General features: G+C 52.0%; 9 protein-coding genes across 9 annotated transcripts; 5 read left to right on the top strand and 4 right to left on the bottom strand.

Moving 5' to 3' along the window:
• Positions 1-474: 474 nt before the first annotated feature.
• isa1 (Fe-binding Fe/S cluster assembly protein ISA1) lies at positions 475-1264 on the bottom strand (the record flags this gene model as incomplete). Its single annotated transcript, XM_024847376.1, has 2 exons — positions 475-512; positions 577-1264. 2 exons carry the CDS (start codon positions 1262-1264, stop codon positions 475-477), a joined length of 726 nt encoding a protein of 241 aa, XP_024710293.1.
• Positions 1265-2004: 740 nt separating this feature from the next.
• Positions 2005-4820, top strand: P170DRAFT_483765 (ARMH3 family protein; the record flags this gene model as incomplete). Its single annotated transcript, XM_024853910.1, has 8 exons — positions 2005-2452; positions 2505-2627; positions 2727-2807; positions 2859-3016; positions 3050-3185; positions 3257-3591; positions 3654-4064; positions 4142-4820. Exons 1-8 carry the CDS (start codon positions 2372-2374, stop codon positions 4818-4820), a joined length of 2004 nt encoding a protein of 667 aa, XP_024710292.1. The 5' UTR covers positions 2005-2371.
• Positions 4821-5195: 375 nt separating this feature from the next.
• Positions 5196-7243, bottom strand: P170DRAFT_452530 (MRG family protein). Its single transcript, XM_024851282.1, has 5 exons — positions 7080-7243; positions 6614-7014; positions 6248-6479; positions 5723-6107; positions 5196-5659 (listed from the first exon to the last, which is right to left on the bottom strand). Exons 2-5 carry the CDS (start codon positions 6775-6777, stop codon positions 5448-5450), a joined length of 993 nt encoding a protein of 330 aa, XP_024710291.1. The 5' UTR covers positions 6778-7014; positions 7080-7243; the 3' UTR covers positions 5196-5447.
• A 209-nt stretch (positions 7244-7452) lies between these two features.
• Positions 7453-10139, top strand: P170DRAFT_442920 (uncharacterized protein; the record flags this gene model as incomplete). Its single annotated transcript, XM_024850498.1, has 2 exons — positions 7453-8023; positions 9643-10139. The coding sequence occupies 2 exons, from the start codon at positions 7453-7455 to the stop codon at positions 10137-10139; spliced, it is 1068 nt and encodes a 355-aa protein (XP_024710290.1).
• Positions 10140-10580: 441 nt separating this feature from the next.
• P170DRAFT_421613 (4-hydroxyphenylpyruvate dioxygenase family protein) lies at positions 10581-11895 on the top strand (the record flags this gene model as incomplete). The annotated part of the gene is made up of 3 exons (XM_024847375.1): positions 10581-11239; positions 11291-11455; positions 11511-11895. The coding sequence occupies 3 exons, from the start codon at positions 10581-10583 to the stop codon at positions 11893-11895; spliced, it is 1209 nt and encodes a 402-aa protein (XP_024710289.1).
• Positions 11896-12124: 229 nt separating this feature from the next.
• On the top strand, positions 12125-12883 carry P170DRAFT_432508 (Dabb family protein). The gene is made up of 2 exons (XM_024848277.1): positions 12125-12434; positions 12514-12883. Exons 1-2 carry the CDS (start codon positions 12333-12335, stop codon positions 12724-12726), a joined length of 315 nt encoding a protein of 104 aa, XP_024710288.1. The 5' UTR covers positions 12125-12332; the 3' UTR covers positions 12727-12883.
• A 300-nt stretch (positions 12884-13183) lies between these two features.
• On the bottom strand, positions 13184-16412 carry P170DRAFT_398786 (putative GTPase activating protein (Gyp5)). The gene is made up of 3 exons (XM_024846247.1): positions 15959-16412; positions 13387-15891; positions 13184-13325 (listed from the first exon to the last, which is right to left on the bottom strand). Exons 1-3 carry the CDS (start codon positions 15995-15997, stop codon positions 13263-13265), a joined length of 2607 nt encoding a protein of 868 aa, XP_024710287.1. The 5' UTR covers positions 15998-16412; the 3' UTR covers positions 13184-13262.
• Positions 16413-16572: 160 nt separating this feature from the next.
• On the bottom strand, positions 16573-18214 carry P170DRAFT_398782 (Rab geranylgeranyltransferase BET4). The gene is made up of 4 exons (XM_024846246.1): positions 18158-18214; positions 17985-18095; positions 17334-17925; positions 16573-17272 (listed from the first exon to the last, which is right to left on the bottom strand). Exons 1-4 carry the CDS (start codon positions 18161-18163, stop codon positions 16902-16904), a joined length of 1080 nt encoding a protein of 359 aa, XP_024710286.1. The 5' UTR covers positions 18164-18214; the 3' UTR covers positions 16573-16901.
• Positions 18215-19205: 991 nt separating this feature from the next.
• On the top strand, positions 19206-21358 carry P170DRAFT_398779 (WD40 repeat domain-containing protein; the record flags this gene model as incomplete). The annotated part of the gene is made up of 2 exons (XM_024846245.1): positions 19206-19560; positions 19749-21358. 2 exons carry the CDS (start codon positions 19206-19208, stop codon positions 21356-21358), a joined length of 1965 nt encoding a protein of 654 aa, XP_024710285.1.
• Between the last annotated feature and the right edge of the window lie 285 nt (positions 21359-21643).

Raw genomic sequence — 21643 nt, 5'->3', positions numbered from 1 at the left:
ATAACCGACGAGTCTCTCGGTAGTGTTCCTTTCCGGTCCTTTCAACGTCATATCGGGAAACTTGTCCCGCTGGCGGAAAACGTCGGGGAAGAAAGACGAGCAACGAAACATGAGAGTAGCGCTAATGCGTACAAACAAAGCACAGACAGCCGTGACAACAAAAAGAAAGGCCATTGTTATGATATATCCTTTCTTTCATTCCGATATCATTAATATTGTACAAATCCCTGGCATACAACCCGGTAGGTGTCATAGCAGCCGGGTGCAGGGGACAGAAAAGCCAAAGCATCACACAAAAGAAATAAGCAATGAGCGCGACATGTGACCGGGGAATCAACGAGGTATATCAACAATGTGGTGAAACAGAAAACCGGAAACCCAAGAACCATCCGTAATCTAAGAACGCCGTCCGATGCACCGTTTAAAAGGGACTCCGCAAAAAAGCCGGATAGAAAATCAGACCGGGTTAATCGATTAGACCATGAAGGATTCGCCGCATCCGCATGATTCCTCTGATGAATTGCGTTAGTAATGGGTTCAGAGTCAAATAGTCAAATAGTAATGAAGGAGACCTACTGATGTTGGGGTTCCGGAAAACAAATCGCTTGCTCAGCTTGTCTTCTTGCCAGTCCATCTCACTGCCAATGATGCTGAACAGCGCCTTGCTGTCAATCAAGACCTTGACGCCTTCCTGCTCCACTACCTCGTCGAAAGTTCCTGGCTTTTCCACATATTCCAGGTGGTAGGCGAGACCCGAGCAGCCCTTGTTTTTCACGCCGACTCGAATGAACTTAGGGTCCGGCTGGGAGACAAGCTTACGGAGCTGCTCGATCGCCAGGGGAGTCAGCTTCATCGCGGCCTTGCGAGGGCGCAACTTCCTCCGGGGCTTTTCCGCGGCCTTGGGGGCGGTGGCGGGCTTGGATTCGACGGGCTTCGACTTTTGCGCCTCATTCTCACGGTAGCTGATGTTTGACGAAGTTCCTGGCTTCCCTGGTGCAGGCTGGAAAGGAGTCGACGGGAAATCGGCAGCGATCGAGGTGTCGGGAACTCCAGCGTTGCGAGGCGGAGGGAAGGAGGTAGGCAGGGAGTGCGGGCGATAGGCAGTCTGGGTCTGCATGTCCCGCCTCGAGGAGGCATAAACGTTTCCGTACGAGGAGAAAAGACGAAGGCTTCTCGTTGACAGGGTGGTGGGGGGCTTTCTCAGAGCGGCGGTCATTGTGGCGGATGATGTCACCGGGTGCATGGCTGCTCTGCAGAACGACATGGTGTGTTTAAAATCTGGAGATGATAACTGAGGTGCTCTATATGGGTATAGAAGCCAGAAAATGCTATGTTTGCATGCGAGAGAGTGGTGTGTCACGGTGGGTAGCCAGTGGGTGGGAGGGAGTCTGAAGATTGAAGGGATTCGGACAGAAGGTGAGTTGCGTTCTGTTTTGAAGGCGGACACAGTCGGCTAAAGCCCCGGGTCCAGGAGACCGCCGGCCAATCAGCGGCCAGGCGTTTCTACACACCGTCGGTGGCGCCACTTCTATCATCTGACGGGGCCAATCCAGTACGCAGAGTTTCAGGTCCGCATGATTCATCGGGCGAACTGAAGGATCGTCTCTACCGGTCGCAGCAGGGCGGGTTGGTGGTGTTCGCCCTGGTTGCACCGCAGGCCGTGCTGACCATTGCTTGGGCTCGACTTTCCGAGTTACCGGATTTGGTCTGCCCGTCCCTTCTCCTCCCGAGGACGGCCTCAGGCAGACACCCTGACTAATGCCTTTCGGTCGTTTTCGATGATCGGCAGGATTCCATCGACTCCCCAGGAGGGACGGAGTGGGAGGAGTGCAATCTATATGACACAGGGCTGAAGGCAGATTTTGCATAGTCCGGAGAACTACGTAATGTCTCCTGTCGCAATTCCTCGCGGTTCATGCGATTGATTTCGATGGCCTCGTTTACCCCTTATTATGTCATCGCCCCTGCCGGTCGCTACGGCATCGTAAAGTATGAGGATGAAGAGGCACGACCAAAGTCACCTATAGAAATTGAGAGGGGAAAAAAGTATTTAAGAAATTAGCTCCTAAGTTATCGTACACAAAATATGGTCGGTAGTTTGATACCTCTACTCCGTACCGGTCGCCAACTGCAATTGAAATGTGGCTGGTGCAGAAAGATGGCGTACGTGGCTGGTGTGGAACACCCCCCAAAAAAGGCCGAAAAAGGGCGAGAATAATACGACGGGCGACGTGGATCAAACCGATAGAACGATTATCACCACGCTTCGCATCCGGTCGCTATCCAATCCCCTTTGGACTTCCGGTTCTCTCTGCCATGCTAGCGATGATCCCATGTTCTGTGCGGATCGTCGAACGTCCTATCTAACATCATGGAATCCCCCTTAACCCAGCAAAGTAGACCCGACTACTTCAAACCTAAGATCGTGCAACTATACGAGAACCTATTCCAAGTATGCCCGCCCGCCTTCGCTTCGATGCATGTCGTGCTAACATGTCCTCTAGACGTCTGATTATACAGAGCCCTCCGAGGGGTTTTGGAAGGAATTCTTCTTGTTGCCGCCTGATCGTGCGCAGCTCCGGTCCATCTTGGACCAGCTCAGTCCCGATGAGACTCTGAACTTGCAGGTAGGCCATTGGTCCCCATCTCTCGTACTGATTTATTTTTTGTATCAAATTTTTTGATGTTTCTTATCATGACCTATCGGTTTGCTAACTCGTCACCAGATTCAAACCCAACAACTTTTTACTCGCGCAATTCGTGAGGCAGCTTCAGGCATCAAGCCGGTGGACTCCTATGCGCTCGAGGTATGTACATCGCGCAAGAGATTGTGCTTCAACCTCTAAGTAGTGACTTAGACCTTGATGGTCTTTCTAGCCTGTGTCTTGAGGAAGAAGTATACCAATCCCAGTTCGGACATCATCACCGTTCTAGCCGGACTTGACGACGTGGACCATGTCATCTCGCACTTCGTTAGCGTGTTGGATGGCATCATCCGCAATGGTGGCAACTGTGAGTGATCCGGGACTAAATCGTAGGCTCTCAAAAGCAAGTATATTGACCCTCTTGAAGTTGAGTTCCGAATGAAGGCCATCAAAACTGCCATTGCCATGATCAGTGGAGCATACAAGACTAGTCTCGTCTCTTACTTCACACATCGTGACCTATTCCCGTCACTCATGAAGGTTTGCCTCCCAAACTTATTACAGCGCGCTGCTTGCCCGCTCGTGGATTTGAAGGCTGACCTACCCTCAAGTTTGTACAAGACTCGGAGACTCCTATTCAAGGGTTCGAGCCTTTTCTCCTTCTGGGGCTGTTGGCAAATTACAACAAATTTGAGTTTCAGAACCCCTACCAGCTCCGACTTGATGACTTCGTCAATGAGGCAAGCATTCGCAAAATCGTCAACGGGGTCGGTCTCTCTTGTGGCGCCCTGAGAAATGGCTACGTTGCCGTGCAGGATGACGCTCCCGAAGGGTGGTCGTTGATTAGCACTCTGATCTACTTCGGATTGGGCGTGCTTGCGCCCAATAGGAGAGACCGCTCTAGTCCTCCTACTGCGGAAGAGACAAAGGAGATGTTCACAGCACTGTAAGACTTCTAAAGGAGGAAGCCCAATTCGTAGAGCTTGGTCTCGCTAACACTCTAAACAGACCTGCTCAACAGGCGGCTATCCTCCTAGCTACCTACGACTTTACGAATGCGAACAAGCTCTTTGGCTATCATCTCATCACCTCTGGCCCTGAAAAGGAGAACGAGGAGACTCCGTTCGCGACCTTTCTCTCCGTGACATCCTATCTCCTGCAGCACGCCTACCGATCACCCCGGGTGGCCCAATATGCCGAGCTCAATCTCTTCACTCTACGCATTCTTGCCGAGGACTCCTCCTTATGCAAGCAACTCTGCACCGAGGACACCAAACGAAAGATCCGTCTCTGTCGACAGAGGCAGCCCTATCTTCCCCTAGTCACCGGAGACCGCGTCCTTGCAACCGCCATCTTTGACATGATGATCGACACCATCTCCCACAACCTTCGCCGACGTCTAGACATCAACCTCTACAGGTACCTACCTCCCTTCCTACCCATCAGCTCTCCTTCATTCATCCCAAGACATTGAACTAACCCTCCTCCCTCCACAGCCAAGCAATCGCGATCCTCCTCCGCCTCTTCACATACCTATCCATGAACAAAATCCGCCTCAACTACCACTGGTCCGAGCTCTGGCGCACGCTGCTCTCCCTCATGCGCTTCCTCACCACCTACGTCTCCGACCTCTCCGGCAGCCCGCACATCGACACGCTCGCCACCACGCTCGTCGACCTGATCGCCTTCTGCGTCTCCACCGGCGACACCTTCCTCCCCGACCCGGCCTCCTACGACGATCTCTTCTACAAGCTCGTCGAGACCGGCCCCATCATCTCCAAATTCCGCGACGTCTATCTCGTCAAGCCCTCGTCTTCCACCACGACCCCCTCAAAGGCCGACCCCACCACCACCACCACCAAAGACGTGCACATCGCCGCCATCGACACCCTGATCTCCGTCTCCACCCACTTCTACACCCTCCTGTTCAACCCGGATCAGAGCGCCGACGCGAAGCCCAACGCCCAAGGCACGGCGCCCATCCCGGCCACGCAGAAGAAGAACCTCAGCCCGCGCGAGGTCCACCGCATCATCAAGCAGGGGTACGAAACGCTGAGCATCCAGTCTCCCGACGGGCTGAGCGCCTGGACAAGATACCGCGAGACAGACTGGAAGCCGGAACTGAAGCGGGTCGCGAGATGTGCGGTCGACGATGCGAGGCAGTTGGTTGTGTAGGGAGGGAAGGGAGCGGGTGAAAGCTATTAGGTGCTCTTTGCCATCGTCTTCTTTTTCTTTCTCTTCTTGTGTTTATGTCTTGGTTTTTCTTTTCTCTTTCTATGTTGCTTTCTTTTCTTTCTTTCTTGTTCGTGCTGATGTGGCATCGAACAATCTGTTTATAGAAAAAGGAGATGTTGATGAATTAGTTAGGAGTCCCGGGTGGACGTCCGGTAAAATTTCGATGGCTGCGTTTACTCTTTTTATTCGTTTTCTTCTCGTTTATAGTCTGGGAAGAGTCACGCTTTGGATTGCTTCAGTTTAGTAGCAAATCGGTATCTTACGACATCCGTGACCTTTATGCCTACGTCTTAATTCGACAACAAATTCAAAACAGCTGCATCAAGCAAAATGGATCCGTCCAGAGTTCGCCAGTTCTATACTTATGTTACACGTAATCCCAATTCATTAAAAACCGCAGTTCACATCAAGTCTTGTCCCACCAAGGTAGACAAAATATTGCGGTTGTCGCAGCCGACATCAGGTCAAGAAAAGGAAGAGAGAGAAAAAGAAGATATGCGAAGATGATAGTTAAAATAGTAGGGATATTGATCAAATGAAACTTCCATCACCTCCAAGTACGTGTATTCAAACCAAATTCGAAGTGGCGGTTCCGGGATTCGGGTTCGGAACACCCCTGGCCTTTTCGACGTACTCATTGCTCATGTTCAAATAGCGCGTTGCAAAGTACTTGCTAGAGTTTTTACTCAGCCAGAGGGTGAATTTAGAAAGCTCTTCACGAAGTCGATTGGTGGACTGCAGATCCATGTTTGTCTGCGCAATGAGTTCCGGCATAGTGGCTACGTTTTATTAGTCATGTTTAAACATGGAACAAGGCAGAGGAAGAATAGATGAGCACATACCAAAGAGTCGGGTCAGATGCTCGGCACCGTAGACATCAAGGGGCGACTTGTCCGCCAGATCCCCAGAGCCTTTCTCCCATTCCTTGCGAATAGAGCGGTACTGTTCGCGCTCAGACTTGTAGAGAAGGATCTTGTCCAGAGCTTTGTCGAAGTATTCTTTGATACCCGAAATCACCTCTTCGAGGACATCGGTGTCAGCTCCAGTCGTCCGCTTGGGCTTTTCTTCCGCTTCGTATTCCTCGAAGATCTGATTCACTGAGCATTTCGCGGGTAACGCCACGACTTGTTGATTCTTGGTGATATTTTCCCAATCATCCACGAGGAGGGACTTTAAATTATCAGGGATGACAATTCGCACTGATGGCCGAACATAGAAATTGTCCTCCTGAACCTAGTTAGTTACAATCGGTCTTTATATTCCTTTCACCCTTGCGAGGAGTTTAATTTGGACATCGCCATGGCAATTGCCTAGTAAAAACAACCCGATATTGCGCGAACAGGAAGAGGAGATTCAAGAGGGCATACCTTTTCGATGTCATTATCTCTGGCTCTCTTATTGTTGCGACCAGGAACGGACATTTGGCGCTCCTCGCTTCCCCGGACAGAGCTGGGATCGGAGCCTCTCCGCCTTTTCACGGAGGGTTTGGTGTTTTTCTGGCGGTAAGCGGCCTCCGCATCTCGGCGAAGAGTAGTGGCCAATTCTCGATTCTCCTCCGTGAATTTACGTAGACGATCTTGGGGGACCCAGTCATCCCAGCTGGAATGATTTGAAAATTGTAATGTTAGTTGCATCCACACCTGTGCAACGTACTGCAATTATTTGGGTCTTGCTCTGAGCAATAGACCTGCAACTAGGGAGGGATCCATAAAACAAAGTGAAAAGCCACTTACGTGTTCTTCCAGCCCTTATAGTGGACCAGATACTCGTATGGGCTTTTGCGGTCGTCGGGAACGGTATGCTTTACATCGAGAATCTTGGCTTCATACAAGATCTCATGGTGAAAGCAAAGAACTTTTTCGTCTTTTTGGTAAGTCATTTGAGCTGCTGGAGCCATCTTGAGGCGGGATAGCGATGATTTATCGCGAGAGCCTGCGAGTGGGAGAGAGGCAGAGAGTGTAGAACGGATAATTCCGAGCCACCAGATGTTGGCAGAGGTAAAGAAGCGACACCGCCGTGTCGGCAGCTAGGATTTCTTCAAGAACCTGCAGTTTTGACGCGCTCGCAACAGACAATACTGCCAGTCCAGGTGTAAAGGAGACAATGAAGCAAGACAGAGAGACTTAAAACACGGCTAGAATGATCTGTAAGCCGATATATCAAAGGTGTGGCTTTTCAGATAGGGAGGCCAGCACGCACCTTCAAACAGCCAGTGAGCAAGGATGATAGGGAGGGTGTTGTTTCTTAATCCCTCGAGTCTTCGTCAACTGCAACGATACAAGTTACAATGGCAGGACCCAGGAAGAGGAGTCCGGTTTGCGATGCGAATGAAGATGGGAGACCGTTGTTCGGCGCGTGCGGAGGAAAGAAGCCAAGGAAGCGAGGAAGCGGAAGACGCGTGCCTCCCGAAAAGGCTAAATGGCGGCTCCGGCCATCACAGATTCAACTTCTCCCGGTCCTTCATCCCCAAGTACCACGAGACCCTGGCTGGACTCTCTACAAGTGAATTTTCGATCACAATTTCTTGGGTCTAACAGTGGGGAAAAGAGGCGCATTGCCCAGATCTACCAGCATGGCCCCCTCCGAATCATCAATTCTGAGTAATTTTCTTTTGACGCCGGCTTCATTGCCGACTGTCATGTCGCTGCAAAAATTCACTGAGCTCTTTCCGAAACGACTGCGGTCTCATCCGCATGTCAGGGTGCTGTATCGCGAATTGCAGCAGCTACGCGAGCAAGACATGGATTTGGTCAATGAGAATATCGACAAGGAAATTGATCAAGGGGAGACGCAAAAAGCGGATCTTCGCAAAGCCATGATGGAAGCCGGCGTCGATGGCTTGAGTGCAGATGATCAGCGCGAAATGGATCTAGACATTCAACTCTTCGGCCAGGCATCTGCCAGCCCCCGGGAATACCATTCCGTGTCGAGTCTCCTGTCCGCGATGGATGCAGCCTGTTCAAGCATTGAGCAGGACATTGAGGGGGTGGACAAAGACGCGAGCAACCTTCTCTCCGAGCTCAACTCTACGGTCGGCGAAATGAGCGATCTGCGTTATGGGAAGATGCAGGGCCCTGCTGGAACTTCCGGAGAAGAAGTGGTAAATGAAGCCGTCAAAGGTCTTCGGAACCTCGAAAACGCTTGTTACAAAAATAACCCCTAGGCCTGGAGTGCCAAAGAACCATAAGGGGAAAAAACATCCCTTTGTTCAGACTCCGCGCGCATGAAGCAGGCTCCCTCAACCATTAATGCTTAAGAACGTGATGTTTCGCTCTCGACAAGCTCTTCAATGCTGAGGCCTGAGCACCGGTTTCTTACATATGCATAGCAGTAACCGCTTGGGAGTTTATACAACCCGCGGCTCAGGCTCGTTCCAGGTTCACTCTCATTGCCTACGAGTAGCGAATATATCTTACCGACCACGCAGTTAAATGCCACTTGAAGGAAGAAACACAGTGAAATGAATGCCATGGTTTATGAAGTATTCAGGCAGGAACTATCTGATGAAAGCAAATGGTCTGCATATGCCCAAAAAAACAAAAAGAAAAGAAAAGAAAAGAAAAGAAAAAGAGGTGCACGGTTCACTCCATCTGCTCCCTGGCGTTAAACCATGTCGATGGCCCACAATTGTCGATAATGCGGCCTTCATCTATCCAGCTCTTCGAGCAGTTCAAACTCAAGAAAACTTCCTTCGTTCGTTATTCTGACTGGGGTCATCGAAAGGGAAGAGCTCAATCAGGGATCTGTCTTTCCAATCCACCGAGGGATTCGCATCCATACGAGGGTGAGGGATGAGGCGTCGCTGTCCGGAAGATGCTCGATAGATGCCGCTTTCTTTTAATTCAGCATTTGTTGGCCATGGAGCGTGGGATCTCGCTGATTCGATATCTGAGGATGTCGCCCAAATCGATTGCATGGCAAGCACGGACGATCGACCATCATTAAACTTCTTGCCGCCGAATGCTGGCTTGGTTTTGTCTTTGTTCTTCTTGCATCCTGATACCAAATGATCGAGCTTTCGTTTTGCGGCTGTCCTGAGTTCCTCAACCATGGCCCTTCGATGCGCGATCCATTCTTCAAGGCTGGTTGGCAAAGCCGGTGACTTGGGTGCAATATGCTGAAAATGATCTGAAACTCTCTTGTAGGCTTCATATTCTCTCAGCTCGTCTGAGGTCCATTTTCTGGAGGCCGTATGCGACATTTTGATGGGTGGTTTTCTGATTTTGTCTGCTGGGGAGGAGGGTCGATGGCACAGGTGTATGGGGTTTCATGACTGCTTGGGGCAGCGACTGTAGGCCAAGAGACATACAGGAAGTTGCCAGGGGACTCTCATCGACCTCATGCAAACCACTGGAGGGGCTTTTGAACTCATGATATTCTTTCATTTTTGTGTCTCCACTCTTACAGTTTGTCGTGGTAGTTGTAGTATGCTCGATGTAAATTTTGGTTTGCTCTTCACTATTCCATACTGTTTGTATCATTAGAGAGCCCTACATGCAATAACATCTCCAGTGAATGAAATAGGGGCGATTTCCCAGTGGCCAATGTGCATGGCAGCTTCAATGTAGATGTTTGTTGATAAGATCATGTGGAGATAAAATAAACCCTTCCCCAACACGCTAATTTCCGCTGCTCAAAATCCTCTTCTCCGCATCCAACGTGCGGTTTTATTTTCGACTCGGGCTTCCAAGAAAACATTGCTTAGTGTCAGCTTCGACGTGCAAGCCCTATTGCTCTAACTCTACATAACATTGAAGATCAGCTTCTGGCGCAGACCTCCGCAACATGCCCTCCATCCCTCTCCATCCTCACGCGTCCTCCGCGGCCGGTTCCCCTTCTTCCCCCGCCAATCCCCTCCCCCAACTGCTTCAGACCCCCTCTGGTCTCGCAATCCTTGAGCTACAGGGCACGATAAACGTGCCGTCTCAAGATGGCCAAGACGACGAGTCCGATCCGACTGGGGCAGGCAGCGACTCCATCGATCCCAACACCCCCGCGTTCGAAACCCCGATCGGCAAGCTCATGTTTCCGGACTACTCGCCCCAAACTACTCTTCCGGACGATACGAAGTGGATGAAACGGGTTTATCTATATGTTGGCAGATACCAGCGGATGACGGGGGAGGTGAAGAAACTACCGCAGCCGCTTGCTGTGGTTCAGAAGCGACCAAATACCGACAGTGAAGAGCTGGAAATCGTTGAGATCGTGAAGTTCAAATTACTCTTCAAGAATCGACCTGAGCCTGTCAATGACAGTTGATCTAAGAGAATGACGTGGTGGTTTTCCGAAGCTTTGAGATCCCGATCGATTATTGGAGAGTGGATGGCTTGTTTGGTTTTTCCTCTTCGCAGGTTTTGATCGGCGGTGTGCAAGAAATGAATGGCCAACTGTTCATGAGGCTTGGGGCTCCAGACTCTTCTCGAACCGTTTGAAGCGCCTTTGACTGCCAGACCAGGCCTGGTTCCTATGACCTGCGGCGACCGGAAGTGGCGTCTCCAGCTTGTCACAACAGGTTGAAAGAAGCACAAACTTGGAGAATAAGCTCGGTCCTCATCAAGCTCTGGTATGATTTCATGGGCCTCAGCCTCAGCGGTGCAGTTACCTTTTATGGATCTGGCTATCTGGATATTTAGTGGCCCTGGACCCAAGTTGTCAGTCGCAGAGTCGTCTTCACATTTCTCAAAACAGAACCTTAAAACCATGGTGGTCCCCCCTGCTTTCGAAAAGAGTCTTTTCCCCTCCAACCTAGGCCCCGAATATGTGGGTTTCGACCACATCGCCTGGTACGTTGGGAATGCTAAACAGGCGGCCACTTTCTATGTCGCGCGGATGGGGTTCAAGCACATTGCATATCGCGGCCCTGAAACTGGCTCCCGGGCCATTGTATCATATGTGATCTCCAATGGCGATACGGTCTTTGTTCTCACCTCACCGAATTGTGCCCCGAGGTTTGAAGATGATGGCCGTGTCCCTGAGGAGGATAAGGAACTGCTCGCCGAAATACATGACCATCTGACGAAGCATGGTGACGGAGTCAAGGACGTTGCTTTTAGGATCGATGGGGATATCAAGACTGTTTGGAGGAAAGCTGTTGATCATGGCGCAGCTTCTATTTTGCCTCCTACAATAATGCATAAGAATGGGAACGGCTCGATTACCTTGGCGACGATAGGGACGTACGCGGACACGGCGCACACCCTGGTCAATCGGGAAGGATATACTGGACCATTTTTGCCGGGATATGAAGTGATCACCGACGACGACCCCATTAATGACTTTCTACCCGAAATCGACATTGTCAATATTGATCATTGTGTGGGTAATCAACCATGGAACGGAGTCGATCAGGTTGTCAAATAGTATGGTGAAAGCACATTTGTTCATGGTATAACTTGCTGACTGCTTAAAAGTTACGAAGACTGCTTGGACTTCCACCGATACTGGACGGTAGATGACGATAGCATGTGTGGCGAGTACTCTGCCATGCGATCGATTGTCGTTGCGTCTCCCAACGAAGTGATCAAAATGCCAATGAATGAGCCGGCTCATGGCAAGAAAAGATCACAGATCGAGGAGTAAGGCATTCCAACATGAAATACCAACCCACACACAAGCTGATGCAAGAGACAGATTTGTCGACTACTACAACAGCGCCGGGGTGCAGCACATCGCCCTGCGAACCCAGGATCTCGTCACAACCGTCTCTCACCTCAAGCAGCGGGGCGTATCATTCCTTCATATACCCGGTGAATATTATGCCAACCTGCGCAAGCGATTATCTGCGGTGGGGTTACAGCTCAAGGAAGACATCGACCTGCTGGAGAAGCTTCAGGTGCTCGTGGACTTTGACGAGAAGGGCTACCTGCTTCAAATCTTCTCCCAGCACGTTCTTGATCGGCCGACGGTGTTCATCGAGATCATCCAGCGGAACAACTTCGACGGGTTCGGCGCCGGGAATTTCAAGAGCTTGTTTGAGGCGTTTGAGAGCGAGCAGGCCCGACGGGGGAATCTATAAACAGACCATAGGAATTTAAACCCATTCTCGTTTGTTCGAACGCGTCCCATGTACGCAGTAAAGTATAAGCGCTGCAAAAGAAATACCCGACTGCGCGGAATCGCGCCGTCCTTCCGCCATCCCCGAATGGGAACTCCGAGGCAAGCCGCTTCCAAGGAGTTTACGGAGTTTTATCTGGTTCCTACTGTGAGACTCGTCAGAGTCCTGGATCCTTTTGTAATCGTAATCTTCTCGCGCTTACTACCCCGCAGCGCCTGGATGTGATATAAAAGGACCGGGAAAGAACCGGAATCGAAGTAATCCTCCGCCTTGTTTCCTCGCTCTACGCAAACACACAAACCCAAAGTGAACCCATCCATCCATTCATCCACCTTAACTCCTCAAAACAGAAGTCAAGCAACAGATACAAAGAGAACGAGAAAAGAAAGGAAACAAAAATGCCCGTCATCGAACGCATCACTCTGTTCAAAATCCCCAACGACGCAGACCGGGATCGCGTCCTAGAGCAGTACAAGGTCCTTGCGAAAACAGCCGTCAAGGTACGCATGAGCCTGAGTCTGGACCTTTGAAACCCACCTCGAGTCAAAGCAAGACTAACCATCCGTAACGCATCGCCAGGACGGAAAGCCATACATCACCAACGTCGCTGTCGGCCAGTCGTTCCCGGACCCCCGCAACAAGGGCTTCAATGTCTCCGTGAAGACGACGTTCGCGTCGATGGAGGACATGCAGTACTATGAGACCGAGTGCGAGGCGCATAAGGCGTTGAGGGCGGTGGCGGGGCCGGTCAAGGAGGATATACTGTCGACATACTTTGAGAGTGTTATTTGATATCATGTCGTTGGTGGGGTTAGTTGCTGAAGGACTGGAGAGCGTTATGGGGGGTTGTTATATATGATATATGGATTTGATAGATTGGACTTGGTTTTGCTAGTTGGACAACGCTTGTATGATTTCATATCATATCCTGAATAAGATCTATTTCATGATATACACTGCATACATGGAAAATGCATCGGTGCTAATTAGAACAAGAACAACTAGAAGGGAGACAATATCAATCGGTGGGCGCACCGATACATGGCGTGGGGAATGTTTCATACGATGCCGGATCATAACGATCGCGAGTCGAGAGCTCGCGCAATGTCCAAAGGGGGTGAAGAGAGATGCAAAAACAGAGAGATGATGATACAATGACAGCATTATCCTCGCCCGGAGTTGCTGTGAACAGAACAGATGCCCAGACCTGTTAAATGTACACGAAATCAAAGTCGCAAGAGGGAAGGAAGATGGGCCGGCGAGAGCAGGGCTGTTTCCGGATATCGAGGGCCAACAAATATACAAACCAAAAGTTCATCCATCCGGGTTTAGCCAAGAGCTTTGCGGAGATCATTCCATTTCTGTTTCAAGTTCTCATGGTTCTCGTGGATCTGTGAACCGAGTCAGTTGGATGTGGTCGCGAGTTATCCCCATGTAGGGTGATCTGCTTACCTCCGCCCATTTCATCTTCGCTTCCACCAATTCTCGTTCCATCTCGGCCATCTGCTCCACCAGGGAACGGTTTTCGTTCTGCACTTCCACGTTGCGCTTCATGATCCGATCCATCTCGGTCTGGAGTTTCTCTTCCACCTCCGCGGGCTGCTTATCCACCACGATCTTGAGTTCGGTCACCTGCATCTTCATCGCGTCGTTCAGGTCAGTCAATTCCTCGTTTTCGACCTTGAGATGAACGAGCTCCGACGCGAGTTGGACATGTTCCTTGTCCGATGCCTCGGCCTGTTCTTCCAATAGCCGGATACGAGAGCTCTGGCTGGAGGCCGTGTGTCGGAGGTTTTCAAGTTCGGCATCGCGCTCTTTCTCGGTTCGCTCTTTTTCTTCCCATTCGGCAGTGTACGCGCTGATCAGTCCCGGCTCGAGTGTCACGTCGCAGGCATCTTGCACCAGGATATCCGCCCGATAGACCTCCTTGTCGGCGGATCCAGAGCTTCCAAAGAATCCGGATTCGAGAATGGAAGATGCGGAAGGCTGTTTGTCGATGTAGACATCAAACAGACGCTCCTTGAGGAAGACGGTCAATGGCGTCATGTCTTTCATGTCCAGCAGAGCTTCCGCGTTCCTGCGCATGATCGCAAGGGCAAACTTCAGGATCGTGGTCTCCAGTCCTTCTTCGAAGATGAGGTCGTAAATGCGAAGGACCAACTGCAAGGGGAAACGGTAGGCGAAAAGAGTAAGGAACCACTGCGTAGCGTATAGCTGCGGGTTGACCCCTCGCCGGCGAAGGTGACAGCAGAGTGCGGGTTCCATGTCCTCAAGGAAGCGTTCAAAGAGGTACAGGCTGCGGTGCAGTCCAGGCATATCCTGAACAAACAGCTCACGCAGCCCGTATTGGTTCATTAGCTTCACTAGAAGAGCGAACGCCTCGACTTCGTCCAGATTAAACAACAATGGCATGGCAATGAAGTTCATGCCTTGGGCATAGCCGACGGCTTCGTCGTACAGGGCATATGCCTTGCACAGGCCAAAAAGACCTTCCTGGTTCCCTTGCGACACAAAGTAGCGCGAGTAGCTCGTACGGGCGCCCAAGTCCCGGCGGATGGTCTTCTCCAGCTTCTGCAGGGCCGCAGCATCGTCCTTTGCCTTCTTCTTCCGGGCCGTCTCGCTGGCCGCTTGTTCCTTTGCCAGCTTCTCGGAATCCACTTCTTGGGAAGGGCTCGAGGAGGATCCGGAGTTTGAATGAGCGATGGAGGTAGAATTCTCCGATCGGATGGACGATCGCGATGAAGAGGCGGCCGAATCCTTCTCCCCATTGACGGTGCCATTGGGAGTCCGTTGTTTTTCCTTGTCCGTACCGCGCGCGACGAGCTCCCTGTAAGTCTCCTCGACCTCGACCGGTTTGCTGTCCGCTAGAATCTGCCAGATCACTCCTCGAATCGTTTGCGGAATACCTCGCTTGATGGCGGCGTTCAACTCTTCCGAATTGGTCCCCTTCAGCGCCTGCGGACCGTTGTTGACCAGCTGCTGCCAGAGCTCCCAGTCGACAGGGGCCGACGCGTCGGTCGCGGAGGTCGAATATCCGGACACGGTTCCCGGAGCGAGATTGGGATTGACCGTGGACGTTCCGTTGGGCGGCGAGGTCGCCGGCGAAACCGCCCGAGGCGCTGCCGTCGAGCCACTCGCATCCTTTTCTGGGATGCTGGGAGGACTTCCGGCGGAGTGACTCATGCTTGCACGTCCTGACGTGACACTTGCTTCGTCATGTTCCGGAGCCAGCCCTTCTTCCCGCATTCTGAGCAGCTTGAACTGGTCCTTTAAACTGTTGCGCCTCGGCTTCCGATTCCCGTCCGCGTCTTCGTCGTTGGATCGGCCAGCCAGTTCAGGGTTACTGGAGATTGTTGAGATGGAAGCAGCGGTATTCCGGCGGTCCGATTGTGGAGGCGGCGATTTGACCTCCCTACTCGACGTCGAACTCCGAGAAAGCCACGCAAACGGACCGGTGAGTTTCCGCGTGAGAGGCGCCGGCGGTGCAGGAGCTGGAAGTTTATTTTCCGGCGGTGAATTGACTAGCGGGACCTGGTTCTGCGAGTTCTGAGTGGATACAGAGTCTCTAGATGGAACCGCCGCAACAGTGTCGTTCTTCGATTCCGGCGCCAGGTCCTCCGATTTAGGCCACTCATCATCCTTGCTCCCACCCGCCAAATTAACATCGTCCAGAGACGTCGTAGACAACCGGTGGGCGGTCAGGAGGGGAGATTTCTGCGCTTTCTGTTTACGGGGGGTTTCGGCTTCCGACTGATCGTCCGAATGGGCCTCCTCGTCGCTCTTGTTGTTCTCTCCCTGGGGCTCGGAGGGTAAGGCCGGAACTTCTGTCTGCTGAGGAGTGGACGCCGAGCCACTGGGAGGACTGTCTGTTAAGGAACGGGTTGAAGAACTCTGGGGGATGGAAACCGAGAGGTTGTTGTGAACTTCCGGTGCTTCGGGAGCATCGTCGAAGGAGTCCTAGAATAAAATAAAAATTCCAGTCAGACGTTGACACATGAAACCTGAGACAGTGGCGGTTCCTCACCCCTTCATGATCTCCGCTGTTTCGTCTAGAGGAAGACATATTCTGCGGTGGTCAATCTCGCCCCAGGGACAGTTCGGACAAATCGATAAACAGGAGCGTTGAAAAGTTCAGGAGAACAAGACACGGACGGGCGAAAACCACACAAGATTTAAAGTCGACGGAGTCAGGATTTAGAGCAACGGATGGTCCATGGTAAGGAGAAAGGGGGAGGTTGAAAGAAAGCCGTGGACTGGCCGCCAGCCAGCGCAGGATGGATGGATGGAGGAAGAAGGGGGGAGGTGTAGATGGAATGGAGGGAATGGGACCCAAAGCCACCGGTGGAATGGGCCTCCTGAGCTTGGGGGGAAGGGCGCAAGAACTTCGATTCGCCCCCGAGAAAGGAGCCCCGTGAGATTGGATGCAAGTGAGAATGGGAATCCGAGGATTTTGGGGAATTTCCGTGGGGTCCAAGAGGATGGAGGAGGACGTTGCAGGAGGCAGCGAGTCGCAGCGTCGAGGATGAAAGCTTGGCGGCTTCTCGACCGTTTGTGTTTACTTCCGACCACTTGGGAGTTGGTAGGTTCGAACCCAATTCTCTAAGTCCCTAATTCCCTACTTCCCTGGCGCTCCGGTCGGTCTACTCAGCGCAGTGGAGCGTTCCTGATCTTTCGTTCTTTCTGCCGATTTTTCTCGTCCCAGGGATCCTCCGTCCAAATGCCAATTGTTCGGCGCTGTGGCCACTTGTTGTTCTGAAACACTTCCGAATTCCCCCTTCCCTCATTCCTGCAGCAGATCCCTGGACACACACGGACTCGCTGGGCGGGTCTAACTATTGAAAGGCAATTATTCATCAGACTCTTCGTCATGCGCATCACCGTCGTCGGCGTGGATTTCTATAAGTAGATGGCGTAGACCCAGCTCATCATTGCCTACATCCTACATGCATCGAGGTAAGGGATGACCCTCAGCTGCACAGCGATCGTTCGAAATCTAGCCATCGTCCCTGTCGCAGCGGGTCCAGCTGCTTCAGTTCGGAGACCCAGCCCCGGACTTTCTGTCGGTCATCGCTGCTCATGCTGCCTTCCACCTTTGACGCCAACACCGTACAGTCGATCAGCGCCTGGTAAATGTACTTGCAGTCCTCGGCGCCGTCCAGCATCTCTTCGACCTCGTCCATCTCTCGTCGGAGATACTCCAGCCGCTCGGAATCACTCAGATGGGGGGCCATCGTCTGCCCCGCGACTGCAGGGTCGAAAGTGCACATCAGATTTTGGTGGTAAAACCAGAGTGACTGGTCGTACGGGTCACAAAGGGCGCGATGGATCAGTGCAAGCTCTACAGAGCCGTGTCTCATTAGTCAACGCGCCGGTCGAGAGGGCTGAAGGAGTGACCTTACCTTCGTCTAGTATCTTTCTTCGTTCCTCGTCGCTGGCGGATTGCTCGTCCAAGAGCCGTTGGATGAGCTTCGTGCGATAATGCCATGCAGAGAAATTTGACAGATTTGCGCCCACCATCTTCTTTGCATACTCGAATTCCGTCTGCGCCATGCTATCTTTGCCCGTCTCTTTTGACGTCAGGTGCTCTAACGTTTGCACGACGAAGTGCCGGTAACCCCAACCATGGAAGTTTCGGCTATCCAAACTCAGCATTTTCCCGGCGAGCGCAAGCTCCTCTTCCCATATCCTGCGGGCGACAGGGAGCGGAAGCAGGCGCTTTGCTTCGTCAAGCAGCCATAGCCGGTAGTTCCAGATCCAATAGCACTTAGGAAAGCTGCGTAAAAGCGGAATCAAGAACTGCAAATCTTTTTTCATCCAGGCAGTAATCTGATCGGCCGCCGGAGAATCTTCCGAGTCATCTGACAGTGCTCGTGAGAACTCATGGCGCAGAACCTGGCGTCGATAGTTCCACACGGTGTAGTACTCCGGGTTTCTGCCCAGTAATTCGGATATTTTCTCTAGCGTTTCAGGTGTATACTGACGCTCTGCAATCTGGACCTGATCAGAATCCGGGACTATTGACACCTTCTGTGGGCCGGATGCGAACCTACCTTGGCGCGAACTAATTGATCGAGTTCCTGGTAACTCTCAATTTTCCGAAGTTCCTGCTGGTATGCTTCCTCGGACCGCTCTTCTTTGGCGCTGTAGCGGGGGATTCCATGCTACCGACCCAGCCATTAGTTAAGGGGAAGGAGCACGCTTCAAGGGCCGGGGAGGGGTTTACACTCATGGTGAATGACTATACGAGCGAATAAATCGAAAATCCAGGACCAGCGATGGCCAACGGGAGGGGAGTAGAAAGACCGACGGTCGCCTGCTGGAGATGCCGCTGCCACTTTCCCCATGGAACGGGGTCACGTGCGCCCGCTCTATACACCCCGTCTTCTTTCTTCTCTCTTGCTTTCTTTCCTCTCTTCCCACACTTTCCAGCTTGGTTGCCGTGATGAATCATGCATCACACCCATTGTGACCGTTCTATTCTTGGGGCCCATTAAGGCCTTCCATCTATCTTACCTATCAAACCGCATGTCCCATTCCCTTGACCTCTGGGATACTCCAGAGCCAACTCTACATTTCATCGGTTACTCTACTACGCTCCTTGTCTTATTCTATAGCCGAAACTGGATCCTGGTCCAGTGATGATATACCCAGGATGGCGTTCCTTGCGGTCATCCGATTCGTCGTCAGCTGGTAGCCTTTCGCCTCCGGGGCTCTTCTCTGGCACTTCCGAAGACGATGATTCCGAGGCGTCTTTCGATATTGCTTTAACTCCCCCTCCCCTGGCAAGGCATCACGCTCGCTCCAAAGATGATATCAGTATCAAGTTTCCTTATCTATCCGATGTGAACATCAACAAGTCAATTCTACCGCCCCCATTGAAGAGCAACGAAGGACGGTCCGGTGATAACCCACCAGCTCCACCAAAAGCTAGACATGATCCTCTTACCGTACAGACCCCGACGAGAAAACAGCGAGCCAAGTGCAGAAAAAGTGCAGTTGCCAATGCGGCAGCTAGGGGTCAAGATAGTCCGATCTCACCGGACAGGTTTATTCCCGATCGCGAATTTATAAACTCTCCGTCGTCACCGTTTCGTGTAGGCAAAACTCCCCAGGAATTATCTTCTGAAGAGAGACTCCTGCGGCATCGCTTACCAGGAGATGACCCTTTTATGCCCGTGCGGCGCAGAAGTCTAATGAGCAGACGGCGTATCGTTTCGAGTCGAATGAATAACATCCGTTATGGCCCGCATCTTGTGAATGCTTCCGCGATTATGCCCGCAAGCCGCCACGAATCAGGGAACCCTTCTTCCAGACAAGTAAGCAATGGAGCCGTGTGGCAGGTCGGTGGGAGTTTTGCTGCGGTTGGGCAACAGCCCATACCGGACTTTGCCCGTTCGCGGGTTCTTTCAAGCAGATCAAATGCTCCTATGTTCAACGCGCAATTCATGCCTCACCGTGCACCTTCTGATGACAAAAAGAAGCATGAGTCGAGAGTGGCACTTGCGTTAGATATTGACCCAACGACAAGACTGCTTAAACAGAGCAAACCCTGGCCTTTTCGGAAGTCCACGCAAAGTCCTCTGGCTTGGAAAGACAATGCTTGGAGCAAAGCAGGAATAGAAAATTGTAGGTTCCAAATATTTGCTTCGGGAAAGCTGACTATCAACGGCACATGCTTCACGTTGTATCTCTGATTTGGCAAATCTTTCTTGGTTGCACTCAGCCAGGACACTCAAGCTATTCATCATGTCTGTTTATTTGCGGTTATTAATATCTGGTATTGGTCGCAACGCGCTAACAATGCTGGGTTTCAGGGACGATAGACGCATCGAGAGGGGCCAAACCGAGGGTAGTTCCGACTCGTCCGTTCCGCATTTTAGATGCACCTTACCTGCGTGATGATTTCTATTGCACCACTCTGGCGTATTCTTCGACAACTGGGTCTCTTGCAGTTAGTCTAAACCATCGTGTCTATCTCTGGTCCGAAGCCCATGGTGTGCAGAATCCACCCTTCCTAGTTCAGCACCCGTCAAATTATGTGACCTCGTTGGCCTTCTCCTCTGAGAATGGCTGTAAAAGCATCCTGGCCGTTGGTCGGCATTCGGGGGCACTATGCCTATGGAGTACATTTGACGACGAAGTTCGGTTTGAGATTAGCCACCCGGATATGATCACCTGCCTAGCATTCAAGCAGACCAAAACGCGCCGGCTGTCGGAGCGATTCCGAGGTTTCGAGGTGGATACAGAAGACCTAGCCGTGGGTGACGACGCTGGCACCATCTGGTATTACTCAGTTGAGTGGCCAGAGAAACACACGCGGGACCATTACCACTGGCCGGGAACGATGGTCTTGCTTGCGAAAATTGCCGCTCACACACAGCAAGTCTGCGGTATCACTTGGTCGCCGGATGGGAATACCATGGCAACTGGTGGCAATGACAATGTCTGCCTGGTCTTTGACCTCCATGAGATCATGCCCGCGCGAGATTTGGGAATCACTGCGGACATACCAGGCGTCTTTCCTTCGTCGTCTTCAGAGGCCGGTCAGCACCTTTCGGTCAGATACCCCCTCGTCAGTCACTTGCTTCCAGCATGGGCCCTTTCTCCCCAATCCGAACCCTTGTCGGCCTCCGTCCTCAGTTTCACCGGGTCCGTTGTCACTGGGCAGTACCGTACAACAAAGGTCGGGCCCAATCGACAGAAGCATAGGCTAGTTCACTCGGCAGCGGTGAAGGCGATGGCATTCGCACCCTGGAAGCCATCTCTATTAGCCACCGGCGGCGGCTCCAACGACCGAGCCATTCATTTCTATCACGCACCGTCCGGGGCATGTCTGGCTACTATTAATGTATTTGCTCAGGTGACGAGTCTTATCTGGAGCCAAACCCGCCAAGAACTGGCTGCAACCTTTGGGTTTGCCCAACCCGAGCATCCGTTCCGAATCGCTGTATTTGCGTGGCCAAGTTGCGAACAGATCGCGGCAATTCCCTGGGGGCCGCATGGAAGCAGCTGGGATGGGCCGGAGAATGGACCCCATGGTGATTGCGGTCGAGCTCTCTGTGCAGTTAGCTACCCTGGCCGTCCCCCTCTTCGACCATTCGGGGGACTCGAAAGCTCCAAGGACTCCTCGGCATCGAAAGGACAAGGCCGTCGGTCCAAGCGAGGGGCACGAAAAGCCCGTTGTGCGCAGACCGGTCAACGGACGGCCGTGCGACCTCGAGCGAAGGAAGGGGGCCTGTGGTGTTCACGTACGATGGAAGAGGGATGTATCATCGTGGCATCCAGCGACGAAAGCGTGAAATTCCACGAGGTCTGGAGCAACACAACGAGACGACCAGCCGCAGTCTCGGAGCCCTATGGAGAGAACGGAATTTTCGACGGGCTGGAAGGATCAGAAAAGCCAGGCCGCGAGATCATCCGGTAGAGTGTCTTATTATTATCACAACTTTCGAGGGAAGTGTGAAGTGACTGCGTTGTCTATAATCATCGGTATTAATATTCCTCCACCAGGATAGAATAGAAAAGGTACAAAGTTCTTCACGATTCTATGCAACGATGGCCCGGTATAGTTCCGCGCTATCCAGATGATCGTCCGTCGCATGGAGACCGGCGGAACTTGGATCGCCAATAGTGGCAGCCAGGCAATTCTCCGATTCCAATAAATCCCACTAGTCTGGTCGCAGATCGGTTCTATGCTCGAGGTCTCAAG

The sequence above is a fragment of the Aspergillus steynii genome (genome assembly GCF_002849105.1).
Source record: "Aspergillus steynii IBT 23096 chromosome Unknown P170scaffold_1, whole genome shotgun sequence".
Classification (NCBI taxonomy): domain Eukaryota; kingdom Fungi; phylum Ascomycota; class Eurotiomycetes; order Eurotiales; family Aspergillaceae; genus Aspergillus; species Aspergillus steynii.
Note: the sequence above shows the minus strand (reverse complement) of the source record. Positions and strands in the feature narration are given on the sequence as shown.